The sequence below is a fragment of the Vicia villosa genome, linkage group LG6 (genome assembly GCF_029867415.1).
Source record: "Vicia villosa cultivar HV-30 ecotype Madison, WI linkage group LG6, Vvil1.0, whole genome shotgun sequence".
NCBI classification, from domain to species: domain Eukaryota; kingdom Viridiplantae; phylum Streptophyta; class Magnoliopsida; order Fabales; family Fabaceae; genus Vicia; species Vicia villosa.
Window position 1 is genome coordinate 96,308,488 of NC_081185.1, and position 10,712 is coordinate 96,319,199.

At 39.2% G+C, this 10,712-nt stretch overlaps 2 protein-coding genes across 2 annotated transcripts; one reads left to right on the forward strand and one right to left on the reverse strand.

The window, feature by feature from the left end:
• The first annotated feature begins 1,526 nt into the window (after positions 1–1,526).
• On the forward strand, positions 1,527–2,480 carry LOC131611920 (uncharacterized). Its single transcript, XM_058883750.1, has 2 exons — positions 1,527–1,581; positions 1,670–2,480. The coding sequence occupies exon 2, from the start codon at positions 1,736–1,738 to the stop codon at positions 2,420–2,422; it is 687 nt and encodes a 228-aa protein (XP_058739733.1). The 5' UTR covers positions 1,527–1,581; positions 1,670–1,735; the 3' UTR covers positions 2,423–2,480.
• A 1,152-nt stretch (positions 2,481–3,632) lies between these two features.
• On the reverse strand, positions 3,633–10,100 carry LOC131609367 (acetyl-coenzyme A carboxylase carboxyl transferase subunit alpha, chloroplastic-like). The gene is made up of 12 exons (XM_058881055.1): positions 9,803–10,100; positions 9,031–9,399; positions 8,813–8,887; positions 7,926–8,033; positions 7,625–7,785; positions 7,110–7,224; positions 6,870–7,024; positions 6,202–6,253; positions 6,054–6,122; positions 5,745–5,822; positions 4,091–5,657; positions 3,633–3,959 (listed from the first exon to the last, which is right to left on the reverse strand). Exons 2-11 carry the CDS (start codon positions 9,349–9,351, stop codon positions 4,092–4,094), a joined length of 2,700 nt encoding a protein of 899 aa, XP_058737038.1. The 5' UTR covers positions 9,352–9,399; positions 9,803–10,100; the 3' UTR covers positions 3,633–3,959; position 4,091.
• Between the last annotated feature and the right edge of the window lie 612 nt (positions 10,101–10,712).

Consider the following 10,712-nt stretch of genomic DNA (forward strand, 5'->3'; position numbering starts at 1 on the left):
AATTTCTGCAGAAGCAAGTGTGAAGTAGCCAAACTCTTCTTCCAAACTCAACCAAACTCATCATTAAACACTAATTGGTAAGTTTATCATTGTTTTTTCAAGTTTTAGATCTATTTGATTAAACTATATTAGGGTGTTTAGAATCTGAAAAAATGACATTAAGATAGCTTAGTACTGATATTAGGATGTTTAGTAGGCAAAAAAATGGATTTGGTTTAGGTTTTTGGGTCTGCCATTGGAGGTTGCAGAGAAGCTCTGCGTGGGGGTGTTTCGGAAGTTCATTTCCGAAAACACCTCCATCCCAGTTTTCGGAAATGAACTTCCGAACTGTACCAGAAGTTCATTTTTTTTTGTTTTTTCATTTGTCTCGCATATTAATCGATTTCGATTGTTTACAGGATCATGTCAGACCAGCCAGCACGCATCAGACAGGGGAGAGAGTCCCAGACTGCGTCGGCTAGACGCGAGCGGGCGGCGGCGCATCTGGCGTCGACCCAGGGACGGGGGCAGGGACGGGGACGCCGTGTCCGCGTTCCACAGGACTTGGTGGAGAGTTCATCTGCGTCAGGCTCTAGGAGTAGGCTGGCTCGGGTATCTTCTTCCCGCCAGCGAGAGGAGGAGGATGAGGATGAGGAGGAGGAGGAGGTCATACCGGATGTTGACCCTCCAGTCGGGGAGGAGGAGGAGCAGGAGGAGCAGGAGGTGGATAGCTTTCCGGGAGGGCCTTTTGACACTTCCCTGCTGATTCACTACCAGGATCACGTCGCTCGGCGGATCTGGGAGGGAGAGGTATTTTTTTTAACTTAGCCGTTTATTTGTCACCATTTTTTATAATTTTACCGTTTATTTCTCGCTTATTTGTTTTTTTTGTAACAGGAGAGAGAGCCATTGAAAATGGTGAACCACTCCAGGAAGATTTTTGGTCTGTTTAAACCAGCAGCTCAGTGGTTTAACGACCATGTGCGAGGTTCAGGGCTTTGCGGGCTCTGCATGACCGGGTACACCACCATCAGCACCGGCATGCAGGGGGCATTTGTGGAGCGCTGGCACAAGGAGACGTCTTCTTTCCACTTGCCGGTGGGGGAGTTGACGATCACCTTGCATGACGTCCAGTGTCTTCTCCACCTGCCTATTAGGGGGCCGCTGTTGGACCACTCCAGGATCCAGAGGGTCGAGGCCATTGAGTGGATGATGCACTATTTGGGCCTGCCGCACGAGGTTGCTCACCTGGAGTGCGTCTCGACTTCTGGGCCTCATGTCCGGTTCAACACACTGAGCCTCTATTTTGAGTTCCACCTGGACGCGGCGGTCGAGGCCGAGCAGGAGGGTAACGACCTATTCAGGGAGTACCACCGCGGCTGCACTCTTCGGTGCTGGTACATGCATGTGGTAGGCGCTGCATGCTTTGTGGACAAGAGCGCCAGGTACGTCGACGTGGCCTACCTCCGCTATTTCATGGACCTGGATACCGTTCACCAGTGGAACTGGGGGGCAGCTACTCTGGCATATCTCTACACGAAGCTGAATGAGGCCTCCAACTGGAGGACGAGGCAGCTGGTCGGATCCTGCACTCTGCTTACGGTACGTTTGATTTTAACACATTCTCGTATTTATTTATTTATTTATGTTTCGTATTTATTTTTAATACATTATCGTATTTGTGTTTCAGAGCTGGATCATCTCCTACTTCTCCCGCATCCACGGCTTCCACATCGATCCTGCGTACGTTGACGCCATGCCCAGGGCCGCCAGATACGCCCTCCAGAGGGGGAACGATGCGGTGGGACCATACCGCCTGTACCTGGACCGCACGATGCACGACGACGTCACCTGGAGGCCGTTCGCCGACTATGCTCAGGTTGTCCCCTTCGACGGGGTTGCTCTATATTCAGGCTGGTTGGCATGCGGGACCGGCATCATGGTCCGGTATCTCCCGGAGCGGTGCATGCGGCAGTTTGGGTTCGTGCAGATCGTACCCAGGTCACCCTTCGAGGCTGCTCCTGACACAGTGACCAGAGTGCAGCTCACTGCCATATGGGAGGAGTGGCAGCATCATGTGGTACCGGAGGAGTACCGTCGCATGCGGGTCACCCAGGACTGGCACAGTGTGGAGGGGTACGTCACATGGTTCTACCGGGTGTCCCATCCTCTCTTGAGACCCGACGTTCCCGGCGCTCCTAGGCCAGCACACGAGGAGATCCTGGAGAACCGGCAGGCGGAGGATGACCACGCCATTGATCTCCTTCCGATCTGCCAGCGGATAGAGATGCTTGGGCGGGACGCGTTGCATCGAGGTGTCATTCATCAGGGCGGACCAGAGGCAGTCGCCGTGATGGAGATCATCGTCACTGATGCGGGCCGTGCGGCGGGGTACAGGCGGCAGAGGAGGGCCCAGGGTGAGCGGGTTAGGCACACCCAGTAGTGGTGGGGTTTATTCATTTTTTGATTTTGGATTGTATATTTAGCACACTATTTTTATTTATTTCGATTTGTATATAATATTTTCATATTAGTATTTTTTTTTTGTTTATTTATCATATTAGTGTTTTCAGTCTATCTATTGTTTATTTTATTTGCCGGTAACGTTTAATTAAAATGCGGTTGCGTTTAAGAAAAAACATAAAAAAAAAAACACAGTTTCTGCATAATTCAGAAATGAACTTCCGAATTCACCCCCCATGAGGTGTTTTCGGATGTTCATCTCCGAACGCACCCCCCATGAGGTGTTTTCGGAGATGAACTTCCGAATCAAGGAAATTTTTTTTAAAAAAAAGCGCTTCGGAAGTTCATTTCCGAAGCAGGGGTAGTTTGGGAATTTCGCTGGGGGTGACCCCCCATAGGGAGGTGGGTAAAGAAATTTTCAAAAAAAATATGTTTCAATATATACTTTCGAAAGATATTTTAGAATTTTTAAAAATGTTTTGACCCTATAAAGATGGAGATTCCATTTTTAAAAAGACATATTTTTAGTTATATTAAATTTTCCCTTACTCTATATTATATACATTTACATATATTATATGTTATGAGTATGATTTTAGAAGTTAACTATACATTTTCAGTCACTATTTTTATTTTTGCAATTTTTTTCAAATAACAAAGCTTTGGGAAAGTTCAAAATTTATATTTTTAAAAAATTATTTATGACACAATTTTTTGGTACACGACAAGTCGGTTTACACATACAAATATATTATTGGCGCATGTAAAATTTTGGCTCTATTATTTAAATATTTGCAAATAGTTTTCTATTTATTTTTAAATAAAAACACTAAGGTCAAAATTAATTAAATAAAAGTGTATTGGTATGGGGAAATATTTTTCAAACTAATTTTACAACCTAATTCCTAATACTATTAAAGGAAGAAAAAAGTGGGTAAACAGATCACCTACATTTATTCATGACAAACAACTTTAAGCCGCTCCATTTAATTGAATTTCATCAATATGCCAGTTGGATCCAAGAATAGTCTTGTACAACTCAGTTTTTCAAACAATTATTTACATTCAATTTCTATATCTTCAAGGGAAGGTTGCAAAAAGGTCACAATGAAGTCATAAATAGTTGATTGTTATCAAGAAATTCTTGCAGCACACATCAAAATTAAGCAGACCATTCATTCTTGCAAATATGACATTCAAACACCACAGCATCATGTTATTTATTATGTCCTTCAAACACAAATAGTTTATACAATGTTCATCTATGTCTATTCGGCGAAAACACTTGCGATTTTTAAAAAAGGGAAGAAAACAAGCAAGTCATTCTAAAATTAACTGCAACATTCTAACTCAAACAAATACAAAATGGTTTTATGTTTTATTCGCGCTTGTAGTCTAATGATTGAAAAATATCAGCCACATCTCGCCCGGTATCTCCTTTAATTCTTTAAAACATGTTTCTAACAAATATTGGCCATGTTCCACTATCAGCACCAGCTCCACATTAGCAGCAGTCTCTGACAAAAAAGAGATATTTCACAAAATATTTATTCAAGGGTCAATTTTCACCAATTTTAAACAACTTTCGCAAAAATAATTTAAGCGGTTAATGCAAATGAAGTTAATTGTGTGGATTAGTTGAACTCACATTAAGAAAAGCTGCGATTTGCACCAACTTTCTGTCTCAATTCTTCATCGGTGAGACTGTCTCCTGCTGGACGAGTCAGATTTTCATACTTCTCTTTCAGGCTAGACAAGTCAACAGCCTCAGCAAGGCTATTCTTAATCTGTTTCGTCAAATCATTAATTATTTTCTTCGACTCAGAATCCGGTTTCCCTCCAGACTTGGCAACCTCCTGTTTCAATTGCTCCATCAGTCTCTTAATATCTGTCGACGAGTTTGCCACAGTTTCAATTTCCTTTTGGACATCTTTGCTTAGTTCTTCTATCTGTGGCACTGAAGACTTATCGACGCCACCACCTGGTTTCACAAACTCAACTTCTAACCCTACCGACTTCACAGCATTAGCCAGCTCCAAGTCTACCTCCTTATTGAACTCAATGATTTTCTTTTTCAGTTCATCGTCCAAATCGCTTCCTGAGGACGCGCCAACACGCTGGATTTCAGACTGTAATGCCTCATAGTTTTCCTTTATTCTAGGATTATTCATGACATCATCAAATTTTTTCTTCAATTCTTGCTTAAGTGTTGCAGCCTCCTTGTTTTTATCCACCAAAAGCTTCACATTAGTTAATTCTAACCCTACCGACTTCACAGCATTAGCCAGCTCCAAGTCTACCTCCTTATTGAACTCAATGATTTTCTTTTTCAGTTCATCGTCCAAATCGCTTCCTGAGGACGCGCCAACACGCTGGATTTCAGACTGTAATGCCTCATAGTTTTCCTTTAGTCTAGGATTATTCATGACATCATCAAATTTTTTCTTCAATTCTTGCTTTAGTGTTGCAGCCTCCTTGTTTTTATCCACCAAAAGCTTCACATTAGTCAATTCTCTCAACAAGGCACGCTTCTTCTGCAGCTTGCTGGAATTAGGAGCCGCTGATAACCCTTGATTAAAACTTGCATTAAATTTTTCTATCTCCTCCTTCACCAATGGATTCAAAGGTTGGTTACCTGAACTTGCTTTTGCAGTTTCTTCCCGTAGTTTCGACAACCTTTCTGTTAAGCCCAGGGCTTTAACGGCCTCAGAAAATTCATGACCAACTTCCCTTTCCAGTTTCTTTATTGCCTTATCCAGATTGAGTTTTGAAGGCGCGGAAGAGGAGTCCTTACCTTCCAAAATATTTTTCTTCAGTTTCGTAATTTCAACCTCTATTTCAGAATAAGAAATCTTTGGCCGAACAGGTATATTCTTCCTCTTTGACAAAACAGGTATATCCTTCCTCTTTGGTGGAACAGGTATATCCTTCCCCTTTGGAGGAACAGGTATATCCTTCCTGTTTGACGGAACAGGTATATCCTTCCCCTTTGGAGGGACAGGTATATCCTTCCCCTTTGGAGGAACAGGTATATCCTTCCTGTTTGACGGAACAGGTAAACCCTTCCTCTTTATCAGAACAGGCATACCCTTCCTCTTTCCCATGTTGATTTTCTTTTTGAGATATCTCGGAGTTTCATCCACGGCTGCACCGAGTTTCCGGAACTTAAGCATGCGATCTTTTAATAGGTCTTCTGTGCTCAACTTGGTGAGTTCCTACACAATGAACAAGCCAAGGTTTCTAATCAGAATATTCTTCAACATTTTTTATTTCGGAGAACACACTATAACAGTAATACTTACATCCATAGCTTTATTGATTGCACTTTTAATCTGTTGAGAGGTCCATTCTGGATCGACATGTGCACCACCGAGGGGCTCCTATTGAAAAGAAAAGGAAACTCTACTTAGATTCCATTTCATAGAGAATGATATTATTAATCTATACATTGTATAGAGGAAACTACAAAACTAGAACAAATCAAAGCATGAGTAGAAGGTTCGGAAAATTTGCCCCAGCACTGAATACTTGTTACAGATGCTTTACCACGGCATGGTTGATATATACAAATAAGATTTAAGAGAAAAAAGCATTATTAATAAGATTATTACCGGTATAATGCCATCTGCAATTTGCAATCTGCACAATTCAGTTGCTGTAATCCTCAGTTTCCGAGCAGCCTGCAAGGATGAAATAAATAATTGAATATATACATTGTAAAACGAAACATTCAAGTATCGATTTTGTATATATATATACCTTTGGAGCAGCTTTAGCGCTCTTCCACAAGATTGCAGCACATGCCTCTGGACTATATCATGTAATAAATAAAGGTTAAACTAGTAGAACAGATCACAACATTTTCAATTGGTAAATGATTTGAAATAATAACTCGAGTATCCAGTCCTATCTATCTCGTATGAAGTGTTAACATTAACAAAATTGCGGAATTTGGGTTGCCTTAGTTGCTATATACATATTCAAAGGGTATTTAAGGTTTGATAAAATGAACACATTAACTACACTAACACTACGAACTTTTCTTAATAAAAGCGGAAAAAAAATGCAATAGACGGTTATAGTTGGGGACAGAGGGTGTATGTTAATATGAAACCATGAAAACTTTAGCCACCTATGAAGCACTAATACAGACACTGGACACAACTTTTACGTTAACATGTCAAAGTTTGAGAAAAATGAAGCGGGGTTGTGTCAGTGTCGGCTACAAAACACGCCTCCATTCTGATGTGCCGGTGCAACATAGTTAGTCACAGATAATTGGGAAAGCAAGCAATATTACAAAGAAGCTCGGGAAGATTCATCTAAAATGCACTGTTGAAAAGAAAGGAAAAAAGAGAGCTGGCAATTGAAGAAATTAATATAAACGTTAAAAAACTTGCAAATAATGGAAATAAAAATTTAATTACCTGGCAACAAAGAATACTGCATTTTGAAGCATGAGTAATTTATTACCACATCCGATGGCAAGGGCACCGCCAGATCCGCCTTCACCAATAACTATGCTAATAATTGGCACCTTAAAACCAAACATGGATCTCAAATTTTGAGCAATTGCTTCACCCTGCATGCATGAAAGTCAATCAAATGGATTAACAGTAATAATAGAATGGATGGCAATGTATAACAAAGCATAACTATCATCATACTTGGTTTTGTCCCTCGCATTTGAGGTCAGCAAATGCCCCAGGGGTGTCAATTAAAGTAACTATCGGGAACCCGTGATGATCTGCATATTGCATCAAGCGCAGAGCTTTCCTATAACTGTTTGATTTGGAAATTTACCATCCATAAGTACCAAATATGGAGAAATTTGACAGCATGTAAACTTAATCAATTATCCAAGTTCATGTCCAATAATGTTAACAATAGCAGATCACAAAAAATAGCGCAATGCCGAAAATTCTCAAAGTGAAATAGCAGATAGCATTGCAGGCAAATAGCAGAAGCTACATAGCCGTTGAAATAAATCAATTATATAAATCAATTGCAAATATAAATCAATTAAAACCCTAAACATTTTTTCCGCTATTGCCGCTCATCCGATAGCAGCAATTGGAATAGCGGCCATTATTGCCCAAATTGTGAAACTAGGATAGCGCCACTATTACGTGTGTAGTGAATTACTCTGTATAAATTAGAGTTCTAATGAAAACAAACATACCCGTGTGGAGTTGGCATCCCAAAGTTCCGCTTGATATGTTCTTTAGTATTTCTACCCTTTTGGTGGCCAATGAACATGTAGGTTCTACCATCTATAGATCCTAGACCAGTGACAATAGAAGGATCATCATAACCTTCACGATCACCATGGAGTTCCATAAACTACAACAAGAGAGGAAAGATTTAGATGAGAATTCTATTAACGGTAGTAGTTCAATAATTATCAACCGATTAAAATATAAGAATGCAACAAATTATATATTTAATTGAAAAAGTACAAACAGCAACAATATTTAGTAGACCTTTTCAGTTATGTTAAAGATGTGATCAAGGGTAGTAGGCCTGTGAGGATGCCGTGCAATGTTGAGCCGCTGTATAGGAGCTAGATTTGTATATAGATTCCTCAAAGCCTGAAATAGAAATGGAGCCAGTGAAAGCATGAGAATTTTACCGGTGAAATTTTGGAGATTAGGAAGGAATGAAACAGAGTATATGTTTAAACAATGAAATATGAGTAACTATTACAAACCTCATAACATACTTATACAAATAATATAGGTCAAGTAAATGTGCACAGTTTACACAAGCCCGAGTCAACAAAACTCACAAATACCAACACAATATGAAAACACAGTATCACTATTCAGCTTTAGCCACTTATATGTAAAGAAAAACATTATCCGGCGAACTACAAGCAAAAAGTATCTCCAAATGCTTAAATAGATAATTTGTATTTCAGAAACAAAGGATATAAGATAAGCACCTAAGAAGCCAATTGGAATATAGGATTTGTAACTAGGAAATTGCAAGGATCAATAAAAGTTAAGCTCAACTAATTCGTTTATGACATAACTGAACCAACACGTGCTAAAATATGACATAGATTCATTCTTCAAAGTAACAATCAGAGCAGTAGCATCACAACTTTCTCATGATTCGTTTTAAATTGCGGTCTGCAACTGCAATTGCAGCCGAACAAGGCTTGCAACCACAGTATAACTGCAATCGCAACCACCGTCATCTACAGTTTACTACAATATCAAAGATTGGGACATAATTGCAACCACAGGCATAATCCAAAACCTAATAAGGTTGTGCACATAATTCAATCTAGTATTCATCATCAGTTTTGTCATTCAAGTAATCCAATTTTCTTGGGAATAACACATTATTGTTATGACAGTCAAACCTGTTGGTACTTAGCCTCCAATCCTCCAATCTGATCAGTGAAATCCAAACCAGTTTCATTTGCCATCTTCTTAACCTGTTCTCAACCATAAAAAGAAAACTGTTACTATTATCAAACCTTGAAGAATCAGATTCATATATTATATACCCAATTCATTCTAACCTAAATAAACAAAGAACACATCCACACAAACACACAAAGAGGAAATAAGAAGTTACATCATTGATCTTCTTTTCCAGATCACGAATAGGCTTTTCAAACTCCAAAATAACCGGCTTTGGCTTCTCTTTGAGTGGCTTGAACGGTGAGAGAAGTCTCAACGTCCCACCTTTAATATTGGGATCAGCATTAGTCCATGGATATTCACGCCTCTTCCACTTCCTCACCTTCGCAGTAACACTAACAGTTAAATCCCTTCTCTTCAAAACCAACCCCGCCCTTCCCAAGGTTCTCAAAGGGACACCAGTGAAACCAGAAGCCGAACTCCTGAAAAGATCAGAAGCAGTAGAACCAGCAAGAGTCGCAGAAGAGGAAGCCATAGTTCCTCAACACAGTCCTTCAATCTCAACTCCTCAAATCACCAAAATCTATAAAAAAAAATAAAAATAAAACAAAAAAAAAAAACACCAAAAAATCACTAACAGTATCTGATTAAATAAATCATAAAAAATTACACTTTAACGAACAAATGATACAAAATCACAAAACCCAGAAAGGGAATCACAAAAAGGAGTGAAAAAAACAAAACCCCACATCGATCCAAACGTCAAAATCAAAACTTTAAACAAGCCCATTAACTTAAATAAGCTTAATTTCCATAAAATCATATAGACATTGAGTAAGAAATAACAGATTCACATAATTCAAAAAAGGGTCATTGATTCATTCATTCATAAAGAACCCATGAATGAAACATATGAGACATGTTCCTAGGATTAATGAAAACAAAACACAACATCACAATTGAAGAAAAAAGCATAAGAAAATTACCAGTGAATGAGAAATTGAAGATCCAAAACCAAGGAGGAAAGAGAGAGAGAGAGAGAGAGAGAGAGAGAGAAGAAAAATGGGTGATAGAAAGAGAGAGAGAGTTGTTGAAATTATAAGGGTTTTCTAGCTTCGTGGAGATCGTCAATGAAGGGAAAGAAAGAGGGAGTTGTTATTGTTGGTAGTAGTAATAAGAGGAATGAATGAATGAGATTGGGGTTTGAAAGAAAAAGCCAAATATGAATGAATGAATAGTGTGAGATAAGGCGATACTTCTTATGCTGCGTGTGTGTGTTTTGTGTTTGGGTTTACAATAACAATAATCAATGAGACAACTTTTTTCGGTTTGGTCGTTATGGAATGGAACTTGTATATTTTCTTTATGTCTACTTCATCAACACTTCATTTATAATTACTTACTACACTTGTATATAACAAAAATTATGTTCTAATTACATTCTTAATTAGTAGATTCCAATTGTTGTTAGGTAAATAATTAAAAAATCAAGGTTTAAAAATGGATAGTTCTTTGATATACAAATGAGATAAGTTTTGGATCAAGTTACTACTTTTTATTATTTGATAGATTTATTTCAATCATGAGGAAAATTCTTTCCCCACCTCCCAACCTTTTAGGTCACCTCTGGTGAAAAACTACATATATCCCTGACTTCGAAAATGCATTTCCGAAATGCAAGAAAAAGGTATTTTCGGATATGCATCTCCGAAAGCGCCTTTTTTTTTCTTCAAAATTTGTCTTATTTCGAAAATGTATTTTCGAAAACACCATTTCGGAAGTTCATTTCCGAAATACTGCGCGTTTTGCAGATTTAGCAAACAGCCCCCCTCCCCCATTCACTTTACCCTAAATCTACTTCAAACTTCCTCTCTTCAAAAATTTCTGCAAAAGCAA

Excerpts from the sequence above, each read along its gene's own strand:
- LOC131609367 (XM_058881055.1), bottom strand. The coding sequence starts at position 9,351 with ATGGCTTCCTCTTCTGCGACTCTTGCTGGTTCTACTGCTTCTGATCTT. Across the intron at positions 7,025-7,109 it reads AATGCGAGGGACAAAACCAA|GGTGAAGCAATTGCTCAAAA; the intron begins GTATGATGATAG and ends TCATGCATGCAG. Across the intron at positions 5,658-5,744 it reads CAATCAATAAAGCTATGGAT|GAACTCACCAAGTTGAGCAC; the intron begins GTAAGTATTACT and ends TTCATTGTGTAG.
- LOC131611920 (XM_058883750.1), top strand. The coding sequence starts at position 1,736 with ATGCCCAGGGCCGCCAGATACGCCCTCCAGAGGGGGAACGATGCGGTG.